The sequence below is a fragment of the Syzygium oleosum genome, unplaced genomic scaffold (assembly GCF_021117445.2).
Source record: "Syzygium oleosum isolate NSW1041296 unplaced genomic scaffold, Sole_v2.1 Sole_v2.33, whole genome shotgun sequence".
Lineage (NCBI taxonomy): Eukaryota > Viridiplantae > Streptophyta > Magnoliopsida > Myrtales > Myrtaceae > Syzygium > Syzygium oleosum.
The window spans coordinates 1,020,295-1,033,761 of NW_026607517.1; the positions used below are offsets into that span (position 1 = coordinate 1,020,295).

The following is a 13,467-nucleotide window of genomic DNA, read 5'->3' on the forward strand; positions in this document are numbered from 1 at the left end:
AGACTGTATCGTTCTTATTCTGTCCTAGTTCCGTCTCTCCGAATGGCGTGCGCTGTCACTTGACCTATTTGTAAGCGTGCCTAACACGATTCCTTTCACTGGGAGGAATGACAATCTTCTGGATCCGTAATCAGAATCATTGTTTCTTTTATGTTTACGAATTGAAAATAGGTTGTCCCAATGAAGCATTAGACGGAACACATCCCGTGATTTCGTCGATGTGGAGAGCGATGTCGATGTGGCGAGAAAAAGAGATTATGAATATTCGCAGAGCAAGAGCAATATGCTGATGAATTCAATCTTATTGAAAAATTCCAGAATTACACAATTCAATGCAGATAATGCTCATTAAAATTGGCAGCAATGGGCCAACACTCCCGTCACTCAGAGAAAGACCAACATTGTATTTGCCATTGCAGTACCAGATCGCTCGCAGCATTTTCAAAAGCGATTCTAATGCTAGGCATCGCTATTTGTTACAGGAGATTCTGATCAATGATCATAAAAGAAAACTGATAAAATATAGGATGTCAACGTGCTCTGAAATAGCTCGTTTACTTGTAGGTGGGTAAGTTTTTCCAACAATATGCGCCAAGAAAAATGAGGAATGGAACTACACTAGCCAGAGCAAATTTTCAGGAAAAAAATGCCCTAACAACTTCATTGAGTAGTGCTTTACAATAACCTGTGATGCTAAACTGCTCTAATTACATCTCATGCAAGTAATTGAATTTTATGATGAAAAAGTCTGATATAAATGGGGTTGTTCCTTAAACTAGAAGAATAATCAGGGTGGTTCCTTTTCTCTTGAACCGTATGCTCTCTGCTCTAAAGAAGATCCCATTGTTGCTTCAGTAAGTCGTAAAAACTGCACAGGACAAGATTTCATCTACTGTGAGTAGCAACCTGCTGATGGCTGTAACAAGAAGTAAAATCCAGAGCCTATTGTGGAGGAGAAATGGCAGCTTCTGTAGTTAGCTTAGCAGTTGAATCCACTTTCTGTAAACTAGCCATGTAAGTCAGATATATGGTCCAAATATATGAGAACGAGTTGCTCACGAGAGGCTGCATGAAACAAAACAGCAAAAAAAAGAATTATTTCATTGGAAGATCAAGAATTGAGTATTCGGGAAATGGTGACTCAATCGAAATTTTAAAGTGAAAGGAGAATTATAAGACAGTGCAGAAGAAACGTCATACCTGTAAATGAACAGGGGTAAATCTTAACGTGATGAAATCACATAAGGGCCAGTACATAGCTCCATTAACCAATGTTGGAATCAAGTCCCGCTTCAATCGAGCAACAATCTGTGTCCCATTCTCACCTGAGTATGGGAATCATGGAAATGTCTTAGATATCAATGCAGCACAATTATCTTAAGCACAATTTGAAACTTGCAATAACTTTTTGCAGAAGAAAAGTTCTGTCTACAGTTTAGAATTTTAAGTACAGTTCAAGAGAAGAAGCTGCAAAGGAAAAGCCTTTTTTTTTCCCATCCGGCTGAGTAATACGACTTGAACCACCGATCAATTCAAATTTGGTATTGTAAGTAAAATCCTTTGAGAGAGCTGTCCAATACAAGTCAAGCAGAAGAAAGGAAAACCAACGTTCGGAAATTTCTATTTTTTCAAGTGCTTGCTAAGATGTTTTTAAGAACCTGCGGGTAACGAAACATTGCCATTCAACCCACTTTCCATTGGTTCTCTAGCTCTAAGATTTTGAAGTACTTTGGAATCACTACCGATCAAGCACATTCTCTTATCTCAACAATTTGTTGTTTCCTAAAGTCTATTGGACTAGAAGCAGAGGGAAAGCAGATGCACAGTCATTTTTACAGTTAACTACTCACTTGCCTACCCCTAGCCAGATTTATATGCATTCTGTTTCTCGTTCCCAGTCCATGTTTGCAACATTTGCAGATCTACCATACTTATTGCTGACAGAAAAAAACTTGAGAATGCCTATAATGAGACAGTGCCGTGGCTCATCTAATCTCGTCAATTTACTCGCCACCTCCTCCTCCTCCTCCACTCGTTTCTTATTAATCAGGACAGACTCTTTCAAAACGTCGAAACATAGAAGGCTTCACAAAAAATCACGAACTTTCAACTTATTATCATCATATGGTGTATCTTGTTATAAATTATGTGCTCCAAAGTAGAAAAGGCTGATAAAACTTTCACCAGCAATTCAACAACACAAACGGTTTGCAAAAGAGGCGAGTTTATGATCAATTCCAAATAGCATATATAAGTCATTAACAACATAATTACCATGATAACCATCTTTTGGCTGATAAGAGATATTGAAGTACTAGATAAACTTCTAGTGGAAGATGTTCAGTACCTTGTAGACCGGCATTCACGCAAAAGAAAACCACGGTCATAGCGGGTCCGTAAAGTGTCTCCCCCATGACCATTTTCTTCAACGTGGACGCAAGATCCTGCTTCGGAAAAAATCTCGACATGCAATTGAACCAAAAATGCAGCGATGGCCCTACAAACAACAGACCATATCCCGCCATCCGTAATGTCCTCACAAGATCATAAGATTCTGAAGATGGATTCGCAATCGTCTGAAGACAAGAATACTCGTTAAGAAAAATAAGCAACAGAATGCAAGATCGGACAGGATATAAACAACTGTAAAGAATGGTCTTTCTTTCTCTTTTCTTTGGCTCTTTTTTTTTTGCTCATAAATTATTGCTTATTTCATCTAAGCGGAGGACATCTTGCAAGCAACAAAAGCGAACTATCAAAATTAAAATTAACCACCTCAATGAACAGGCGAACAAGCAATCAAAATGAGAACTCAGCATAATACTAACACGACAAGACACAAATACAGAGAAGCACAAACAGCATTTTCAAGCTCTGCCGAGAATCCAACACATTCGCAAGGGCGTACAGAAACAACACACCTGAGAGGACAAATCAGCAGCCGTGTAGATAAGACCGCAGGTGACGCTCTTCGTGAAAATGGGTCGAGACTTGACCACACCCAGATACCAACCCAAGAACCCGACCCGAGAAGAAGCGGCCGACGACGACGACGACGAGAAAGAAGCCGGGGAGGGATGATACTCCCTCACCTTCCTCGGGAAACGTTGGGGACGGAAGTAGGCTCTGGCCGACGACGCCGGGTTCTCGGGGAAACGGCGGGCTCTCGGGACCGAATACCCTTTGGCCACGAAATGCGCGATCTTCTGCTTGCGGAGGACCGAGAAGATGCCGGGGTTGTTCCTCCGGAGGAGACCGGCCATTTTTCGCTTCTGGGTATCGATCTTTCTTGGAGATGATGGTGATGATGAATGAACTTCGAGGGATCAAGAAGAGGAAAGGCCTCAACTTTGCGGGTGGACGAGGCTTGTTTGGGGTTCAAGAAACTGCGACTGCGTTTGGGGTTCTCTCAAGGGTTTCTCTGGTGGTGTAGGGGGCACGCCGAGGGAGGGAAGGGAAGGTGGAGTTGTAGCCAAATATATAGGGAAGGCAAGAAACGCGAGCGCTTGAAAAATTGGATCTTTCTCCTTTTCTTGGATTCATAAAGAAGGTGGTGGTGGTGGTGGCCACTGTTCACTTCTGTGTTACTCGCTCGAATATGGAATGGTTTTATACTCTCTCTCTCGTTCGTTTTGTTCTAAGACGTTTTTTCACAATATGAACTTTCAAAAAGATAGAGGTAAAAACAAAATTAAGAATCTCATCCTAAAAATGATCTCTGCATTAGAAACTTAAAAATTAAAAGCCGTGTATCAATGTATTGTGCAACTTTTCTACAAAGGCAAATTATTGGCGAAAGGATTATTGGAATTTCGTTTCGCAACAATATAAAAATGCCGGAATGGAAATTTTAATAAATTTCGACAAAAAAAAATTATCATATATCACGGAGACCGGTATTCGCCATAGAAGTTATTACGGCATGGTTTTTGATAGTTTTCTCCGGCCGCAAATGCCTTATTTATAATCTTACTCCAATTTTATGAATATGAATATTGAGGTATAAAATGGATGCGCTTCCTAGATTTTTTTTATACACCCGATTTATTAGAATTCGAAGGCGCGTTACGTAAATCATGATCAACATATAAACCGAGTTTATCAATTTACCGACCGTATAAGAATACATTAACAAATGATCAAAAATCAAAAGCCACGTGCATTTTAAGAGTTTGACCTAGACCCCTCTCCCTTCTAAATGAAGGGTGCCGGCCGAGGCGGGTACCCACATTATGTACGCGCGCGAGTGGTGCTGACATCGGAGGGTCCAAGACGCAAAGGGAATTACAAACAAGAACCCTTTCCGGGAGTTTAGGTGAGCCATCCCTTTCTCGACACGAGTCCCAATGCAGCCACTATCCCACCGCCACGTGTCCCCAGTTCCCCAGCACGTCGGACTCCCAGGCTCGTGACGACGGCTCATCGCTTTTCCTTGCAGTGTCGCCCCCCCTGATTTTTGTACTAATATCGTCCACGCCCCACAACCGATTCAAATTGTCACAATTTCAGCCCATCTTCTTCTGCTTCTTCTTCTCACTATCCTCTTATTCATTGAATAACGAATATCAGACCGGCGTTTCAAATTTTTTCCCCTCAGAGTGCTAGGCAAAAGAGCAAGGAGGAGAGCTTCAGTTAAGCACTAGCGCTCATCGAGAAGATTTTTTTTTTCTCATAACAATGAGCATTCTTGTTCTTATTTTAGTCAAAATTTGTCCTTAAAATGGAAAAATGAAAGTTCCCGCATAGAGTTTTGCCAGAGTACAACTTTCTCTCGACATTTGAAAAGAGTAGCACTTTGAGATTCCATGGACATTTTGGTTTTGGGAGATTTTTGTCGACATTTAGTACCATTTCACCGAAATCTATGATTAGATCAGAGAGAGTTCTTGCTCTTAGTGTTGTTACTGCAGCTAGATGAAAGGATTGCTGTGCTTACCCAACATACTGCGCCGTGCGTAGTGTTAGCATTCGCGCACGCACGCAGCCTGAATGTCGCAAATACATTACCGAGCGCTATACTTTTATTCTGCTAACTTGCAGGTACGTTCCGACTATTAACACACCAATCATAATGTTGCTGTGTATGTCTCTGAGATCGACCGAGTTTGAATTGCCACCATGACCAGCTTATATTTTAGAGTCCTAGATGTGATATGCAAGCAAGTCAGCCTTCATCAGCATCCAAAGTCATACGGCACCAGTCCTTTCAGCTCTGGTCCACTGAGCCGGTTGTTCTCGAAGCTGAAATGAAGATGCGAGCTCATCAGCGCATTAAATCACGGAAACGGAGTCATATATGACAACGCTAGTATGCAAGTTAGCAACAAAGTCGAGAAGGAGCAATCCATCACAGATGAATTCGTCATCTTGCAGCTATCATGATAATATCCTAACCAGTAGGGGGAATACTAAGGTTGACAATGATATCATGGGAATGCTTGAGATTTATCATGAAAATCAAACAACAATCCCAGTCAAGAATTCACTGGATCGAGCTTCTCTCAGCTTGCAGCTTTCACTCCTTTTGTCTTTTCATTGACAAAGTAAAGACTAACCAAGCAAAGCACTTGAAACAACCAAATATGGTAATTTCCCTCTTTCTAGGAAAACAAAGGGGCCTTCTTCGTGATTATCTTTGTGCTATAAATTTGTCACGAGAAACTAAACTGAGCAAGCAGATCATGCATTCTGCTATAAAGAACCACTTCACTGTGCAACAAGCTTCTGACCAAAAAAAAAAGAAGAAAAAAACACGATCGCAACAAGCTACAAGTTCAAATATGTCTGATTAATTGATGCTGAATAAGATTGTCAATTAACCGACTAATCTACTTCAAGATCCACAGGAAAATATGCCATTCATAAATACATGCTAGTACTGAGGAAGACCAGAGCAAACGCAGCTAAAGTTCTATTTTTTCCCGCCCAGTCAGGAAATTAATATGCCCTGTCATGTATAAGATAAATGAAAAGAATTAAAGTCACCACACCTTTCCATTGGGAAACTGGCGAATGGACCATCCACGGGAATCGTTCCACAGAGAGCGTTGTTAGAAACATCACTGCAAGAGGCGAGAGAATTAAGGAGAAACTCTAAATAGACACAACATCAGAACTTCAGCATCACAATGGTAAGTTGATATCATTTCTACTTACAGGACTTTGAGGTTTGAGAGGGTGGTGAGTTCCTTCGGTATTGGTCCCGTGAGCTTATTGTTGTTGAGACGGCTGAACCACAAACATGGAAGTCAAATATCAAGGATTTGCTCGATGTTGAAATTCAAGACACACGAAAGCATCAGGTAATGAAGATAAAGAAGCTCACAGAAATCTAAGTGACTTCAGCTTAGCAAAGGCCTTTGGTATTTGTCCTTCTAATTTGTTGCCATATAGATCCATGCTGACCAGTTTTTTCAAATTGCCCAACTCCTTTGGAATTTTCCCCACCAGACCATTCATGTAAAGCTCCCTGCACCATATTCCCATAAAGCACACGCATTTACTATATAAACATTACAAAAAAAGAAAAGGAAAGTGCTTCCATTCATTCAGAATCCATAAATCTTGCACAAGATCACACAAGCTCATCAAACATAACACAAAGCACATTGAGATGAAAAGTGAGGAAATGACTTGAGAGAGGGTTTACATACAAGTATCGCAGATGCTTGAGCTGGCCGAGCTCTGGCCCTAAAGTCCCAGAGACATTAGAATTACCCAAATCCCTGATGGTAATTCAGAACAATTATCAATTTGTAGAATTCACAATCAAAGCAGGGGATCACAAGAAAAGAAAATACAAGAGCAGCAAAAGGAAACTGAACTGGAAAGACTTACAATCTAATTACATGATTGTTGGTGTCACAAGTGACATGGAACCAAGTGCAGGGATTGACCAGGGTCGGGTCCCAGCTCTGAAGCATGTTGTTCGGATCTGAGAGCCTGGTTCTCAAAGCATGCAAAGCATTTCCTTCAAGAAAGAAACAGCGAGACCCAGGATCAGAATTTCATTTGAGATTGCAATTAAGCTACGGGAGAGATCCCAAGGTGCTTCCTTTTTGAAGTATCAACAGAAAGAGAGGCACCAGAGCGACTGGAAATTCATCAGATTGCAAATTTGAGAGCGAAGGCATGATGGCGAGCGAGGGGAATGCGTACCTTCCGAGTTGGTTGAGAGTGCTGGGCTCAGAGACAGGAAGATGGGAAGGAGTAAACAGGAGAGAGAGAACAGACCCATTTTGCAGAGACAGAGAGCGAAAGAATACTGAAACCTTGAAGCAAAACAAGAACGGGTGTGCGTGAGAGAGCGCAAAGGATGCTTCTGCCGTGTGCGAGGAGGGAGGAGAGAGAGAGTGCGTCTAATATGGGGGTCAACAAGACTGTAGAAAAGCTTGGAAATCAGAGTTTGACAGATCAAACTGAAGACTTTCGGAATTGTTATTTGTGGGTTCTTGGTGGCTATAGAAGACTGAAGACTTTTCAGAGGACGTAAAGGTTGGTGGCACTGGCAGTGTGGCAGGCAGAGGCACGCATTTGTCGTGAGCTTTACTCCCCCAAAAAAGCATTTTGAAGGTTGACTCTGACCCGCGTCCATATATGGCGGCTCAACAAAATTCTGTGTTTCTATAATTTATCCGACGATCGAATAAAAAAAGCGTTGATCTATAATCTTTAAATTTGCTCTATGAATTACGAAAAATCGTAAGGAGATACTATCCGAAAAGCCAACTTTTATAGGATTATAGATCTGTCCCTCTCTGCTTTGGCCGTGTTCATCTATCCCAAAAATACAACTTTTGTCTCGGCTTGCTAATTAAATATAACATCTTAAGGGAATAATTCTGTAATTTCAAAAATTATGCAGAAGCATTTAGATAATTTTCTGATCAGACAGAGGGAGCTCAAAAGCCAAGAGTGATATGGATATGTATCGGTGCTGTCAGAGGTCTGGGAATTGCCACGATCATTGGACAATTGGAATGGTCCTCAAACATTAACTGTCAAACGAACTCATGTCAACAGTCGACTGTACATAGAAATCACACAACAATGCTGCTAACACATTCTGTGTACAAGATACGCTTGAAATTTGAATCTTTTCCTAGCTCTGTCTTTACATTTACAGCTAGAAAAATCCCTCTGAAATGGTTGAATTGGACGTAGGTTATAACTCCTGCAGAGCCCTATTTCTTTCCTCCTCTTCAGCCTTAATCCACGCTGCCTACAGAGAGAAACAGACATTAAAGAATGATAGAGATCATATCTCTGGAAATTCAAAAGATCAATAACTTGCCTTTTCTCGTTCGAGTTTCGAGAGATGCGGTTTCATCGAATTCCCTAAACTTAGACCTCCCCATGCTTCATGGAGCTCCCTTTCTTTTGCTTCTCTACGGGCTACATAGACATTATTCTGTTCTTGTTGCGGCGTAGCAGCAGCAATCTTCTCCCTCTCTAGCCTTGATCTATGTTTAACCAAGATCTGGTGCAGACCACCCTCGGCATTCACTGGCAAGGGTGCATTGCTTCTCGTTTTTACGGAGAACCCTTCTTCTGACTTTGCCCTCATCTTCTCCTTCTCTAGTCTCGAGACATGTTTCACCAAAACTTTGTCCAAACTCCCACAATCATCAAAATTATGTCCATGCTGTTTATTTTGGTGCTTCTGATACTCATATGTGCTTCTCGAGGATAATGCTTGTAATTTTTCTCTCTCCAATCTGTGTAGTGGCTTGACTAGGATCTTGTCTAGACTTTCTTCTGCCTCTTCTCTTGCAATATTGCTCACATCCAAATTTTCTTTCCCAATAATTTCACAATGTGTGACTGAATTTACATCAACTTCTTCTGATTCTTTCTCTGAACTAGTCATTTCACATCCTTCTACTGAGCAATTCTTCCTCCTATTCTTCGCTTCTTCAACTTCCCTCTCCAGCCTCGAGACATGCTTCACCAAAACCTTATCTAAGCTTGGAACTTCAGAAGCATCTTTGGCCAGACCAAGGACCCCATTTTGAACCTTCAAAGTTGCCTCGTATTCTTTTCCATGATTCCTTTTCATCTCTTCAATCTCCTTTTCGAGTTTTGAAGAATGCTTGATTAGCATGCTTCCAAAGTCAGGAACAGACTCGGAAGAAGTTGCATTAACACCTGCATGTCCACAATCCGTTTCCAAAGAACGATTAGAACTGCCGGAATTTTCCGAGCTGACCTCACCAGTTATACATGCACTACCCACCGTTTCATTGCCAAGCTTCTTCCTACTCTTGGCCTTCTCTACCTCTATTTCAAGCTTCGACTTATGCTTGACCAATAATTTGTCCAAACTTGGCAGTTCAGGTGCTTGGTTCTTTCTCGCCTGTGCATCTAGGAAACTTTGATGGTTGTAATTTTTGGTGGATCCTGCACCAGAAGAGGACATCCTTCTGGAGATAGAAACAGCTGAAGCATTGGAAAATCCAGCAGCACCACTTGAAGAGGACATTCTTCTGGACATAGAAACAGCTGAAGCATTGGAAAATCCAGCAGCACCACCAGGATCCTTACTGTTCTCGATTTCAGATAAGGCAGCATTTAAGCCACAGGTTGCAACTATAGTGGCAAGAGAAGAAAGTTCCACTTCTTGCAAACATTTGAGTCTCTCAACCATCATGTCCACCAGCTTTGCCATAGCGAGCTTTTCCAAGGACTGCCTCCTTTTGTTTTTCCTCTGTCTTGTTCCATCAAGTGGCTTGCTAGTGTTCAAATCCAAAGAGCTAGCAACATTCTTCTGTAATGCTGTTTCGAAATCTGACCCTGATTCCGAATCGTATTCTGATGAAAATTCCTTTAACTCCTGATTATTCTCACCTGTGTCTGGGTTCTGGCTAATCTTTTGCAGCAAGTCCCTGAATTCATCTTTACTAAACGATGGGCAATTGGCAAGCCTAATGAATGCACTTTTCACAGCCGTTGCCACTTCTCTGTCTACCTCAAATGCAGTTTCAAAAGAGGCTGTAACCGTATGAGTAGTAGAACCTCCTCCATTTACAGAAGAAGCTTGTATTTTAGTAGACTGCTGAGGGCAATTTGGTGTATCGTACATGATCACTCCCATAGCTGTTGCTGCTTCACAAGCTTCAGCAGCATTCTTCTCCGCTGTCTGCAATAAAGATTCTGCTTCTTTACTCTGAATCCTGTAAACAAAAATGAAGCAACGAGTCATTGAGCCAGTTATCAGTGGAATAAGAATAGGGTCCTAAAAACCCTGCCAGGACACAAGCTGAATGTAATGTAGTAAACAAGTACTTCAAATGCGTCAAAAACTAGTAAAATGCGATGTCACCTATTACTGATAAAGTTGCACACATTAACTGCTATTATTTTATTTCCATTCCCAAAGCACCAGTTTTATAGCTTAACTGTGATATCCCTGGATTAACTCACTCAAGGTATTCTTCACTTTGGCCCGTCCGATACCGAGCCTCATAGTTTTGTCCTTTGGCATACAGGTGAACACTTTCGCAGGAGGTCACCCATCTCGGTAGTGCTCTTTCCTGGGCTCGCTTAACTTTGGAGTTCCAAAGTAAAGCTCGCTGTTATATCAAAAGACGCCTCCGTGAGTTAATTCTAGTTTTCACATATATATCCCGACATGTCCTCTACCTGTTCAATGTACAGTTCGGTTCATTTTTGCCCCTTTGCCATCCTAGAAGCCTACTAGGAGCTGCTCCTTTCTAGGCCCTCTGGCCTTGGCGAACACTCCTCGCCTTCAACGGACCGAGTCGTTACAAGCCTACCAGCCTTCGCCTGGTTCATTCCCGAACCACACACCTACTGGAGGAGGTCCTGCTTTGATAACATATTGTGACATTCCTGGATTAACTCACTTGAATTATTGTCCGCTTTGGCCTGTCCCATACAGAGCCTCACGGTTTTGTCATTTGACGTACAAGCAGGCACTTTCCTAGGAGGTCCCCCATTCTAGTAGTGCTCTAGCGAGTGAGTTAATTCTAGTTTTCACATATATATATATTTATATATATCCCAAACACGCTCTTCCCCTATTGTGCACAATTCAGTTCATTCCTGCCCTCTTTGTCATCCTAGAAGCCTCTCTCCCCTTATTGTGCACAATTCAGTTCATTCCTGCCTCCTTTGCCATCCTAGAAGCCTGCTAAGAGGCCCCGGAGACCACTTCCCTTGCCCTCGTCAGACCGGGTCGTTACATTAACAGATGCCCTTCTTAGTACCACATAATATAATCGAGAAATCCAGGCATTTAAACTTCTTACCTGGCTGCTTGTAGTATTCGACTCCAGGATGCTTCCACCAATGCAGCTTTTCGAGCCTCCATTGCCCGGTGTGCAGCCTCTCTTGCCGCCATCTTTTCTCGAAGTACCCTCGAGTAATGTGGATTTGCATCATCTAAAGTCTGATCGAGACTTAAGTTCATGCCATCTCTTTCCTGAATTAAGTTAACTCAGTGGGAATTTCTTTGAAGTTGATGCATACTCGGGAGAAATACAGGATGAATATTACCTGAAGCATTTTTATCTTCCTCTCTAAGTAGGAGTCCACTTTCTTGCGCGGAAACCAATTGATAGGGGACGTCTTACGGTGTAGAGGCTTCTTAATCTGTGAAGTGAATTTGTTGAGGGCTGTTATCGATTGCCTTGTTTCCTTCGACAGTTTATTCTGCAATAAGGATTTGATTATCATCAAATAATCAAATAAAAGCAATGAAAGAAACTGAGAGAAGATCCTTATTAAACGCAATCTAGAGATTTGAGGGTCAATCTGAAATAGGATATAACCGGACCACCTTCCACCATGTTAAAAGAATTTTCTCGCAGATTTATCCCCAAAAGTTGAATGAAACCTGAAGCTTTGAACATGGGACTACTGAACATATTATGTCTTAACACTGAGAATGTGTCAAATCAGTCCAACAAGTTCATTTTGCCATGGGGAGCAAATGAGACAAGCAAACAAAACTCAATTAGCATAGAGGCCTCACTTTGGGAAAAAGTGGGTGGTAAAAGATACATTGCGAAGGCAGTCTTCGTTCCAGATTTCAAGAGTATTATCATATTCTAGTCTCTGTTTGTCAAAACCCTCAATGAGATCGAAGTTCGAACTTTCTTCAAACACAAAGAATCACATAACCTATAGAACAGAAACCAAATGCAGTACCCTGATCCAAAGGACGCAGATCCAAAGGACATAACCACTCAGTGAATTTCCCCACTACAGTATACACTGTGACAATAGAACCTAAAGATACATTGCGAAGGCAGCCTTCACTCGAGATTTCAAGAGTATGGTCAAATTCTAGTCCCTCTGTTTGTCAAAACCCTATAAGATCAAAGTTCGAACTTCAGACACAAAGAACCACATTACCTATAGAACAAAAACCAAATGCAGTACCCAGATCCAAAGGACACATCCACTCGGTGAATTTCCCCACTACAGTGCACACCACGACAATAGAACCTAAACTTACGCCAAACAACTTCCTCGGTTTCGCTCGCCTAGCACATTCCTCAAACGACAGACAAAATCAAAGCTCCAAGCGGCAAATTTTCCGATCCCAAACCCCTGAATCTTAAAACCGCAACCCATAAACCCTCATATACGAAAAGCCTAACCTTTCCGGGTTTTGAGGCCGACGTCTTGATCTCAACCGGGAGCGGGACGCCTTCCTTCTCATCCGAATCAAGATGGCGATCGGCATCTCGCTTGTCCGAGACCGAAATGCAACCCATGTCGAAGCACCCCAAGTCCATGCTCGGTTTTTTCCCGGATCTGGCGAGAGATTGCGAGCGCGGAGCAGACCCGGAATCCGAATTGACACTCGAGGAAGATCGGGGATTGAATTGGGGGCGACTAGAGAAGAAGCAGAAGGATCTTGCGCAGGATGTCTCCGGAGATTGAAGAAATGGAATGGCGTTTCGTTTTTTTGCATTTCTTGGAAGTAGCCGTTATAAGGGAAGGTTGCTTGCTTCGGCCTCAACGGTCATTTCAGCCCGGCGGAGATGCGATACGATACGGTCGCGTCCACGGGTCCTGGTTGGGGCTGTAATTTGCTTTGCTTATTACAATATCGACCCATCAACGATTAGCATATTCGCCAACAAAAGAAAATGGGATAATCACGTGAATAGTCCCTAAACTTTGACCTCTTGTGTAATGTGATTTATGAACTTTAAATTTATTCAATATAGTCCATGAACTTTAGCCCAACGTGCAATGTCGTCTCTAAAATTTTGATTTGTTTAATATGATCCCTAAACTTTTGATATTTGTTCGATTTAGTCTATGGACTGAATAAAAATGTTCAATGTTATCTTTTCATTAGCTCAGAGATTAAATCGAACGTGTACCATCGAACAATTTAAAAGTTCATGAATGACACTGCACGTTGGGCTAAAGTTTAAAGACCATATTGTATATTGGGCTAAAATTGATGAATCACGTGTGTCGTTTACC

The 13,467-nt window shown here is 41.9% G+C and overlaps 3 protein-coding genes across 3 annotated transcripts; all 3 read right to left on the reverse strand.

Annotated features, from left to right (window-relative positions):
- Window positions 1–632: 632 nt before the first annotated feature.
- LOC115692734 (uncharacterized) lies at window positions 633–3,434 on the reverse strand. Its single transcript, XM_030619692.2, has 4 exons — window positions 2,922–3,434; window positions 2,348–2,576; window positions 1,201–1,325; window positions 633–1,065 (listed from the first exon to the last, which is right to left on the reverse strand). The coding sequence occupies exons 1-4, from the start codon at window positions 3,261–3,263 to the stop codon at window positions 943–945; spliced, it is 819 nt and encodes a 272-aa protein (XP_030475552.1). The 5' UTR covers window positions 3,264–3,434; the 3' UTR covers window positions 633–942.
- A 1,477-nt stretch (window positions 3,435–4,911) lies between these two features.
- LOC115692735 (leucine-rich repeat protein 2-like) lies at window positions 4,912–7,504 on the reverse strand. The gene is made up of 7 exons (XM_030619694.2): window positions 7,159–7,504; window positions 6,838–6,970; window positions 6,654–6,725; window positions 6,326–6,469; window positions 6,157–6,228; window positions 5,991–6,062; window positions 4,912–5,241 (listed from the first exon to the last, which is right to left on the reverse strand). The coding sequence occupies exons 1-7, from the start codon at window positions 7,235–7,237 to the stop codon at window positions 5,175–5,177; spliced, it is 639 nt and encodes a 212-aa protein (XP_030475554.1). The 5' UTR covers window positions 7,238–7,504; the 3' UTR covers window positions 4,912–5,174.
- A 442-nt stretch (window positions 7,505–7,946) lies between these two features.
- On the reverse strand, window positions 7,947–13,010 carry LOC115692730 (uncharacterized). The gene is made up of 5 exons (XM_056304718.1): window positions 12,627–13,010; window positions 11,518–11,673; window positions 11,271–11,443; window positions 8,290–10,172; window positions 7,947–8,217 (listed from the first exon to the last, which is right to left on the reverse strand). The coding sequence occupies exons 1-5, from the start codon at window positions 12,762–12,764 to the stop codon at window positions 8,165–8,167; spliced, it is 2,403 nt and encodes an 800-aa protein (XP_056160693.1). The 5' UTR covers window positions 12,765–13,010; the 3' UTR covers window positions 7,947–8,164.
- Between the last annotated feature and the right edge of the window lie 457 nt (window positions 13,011–13,467).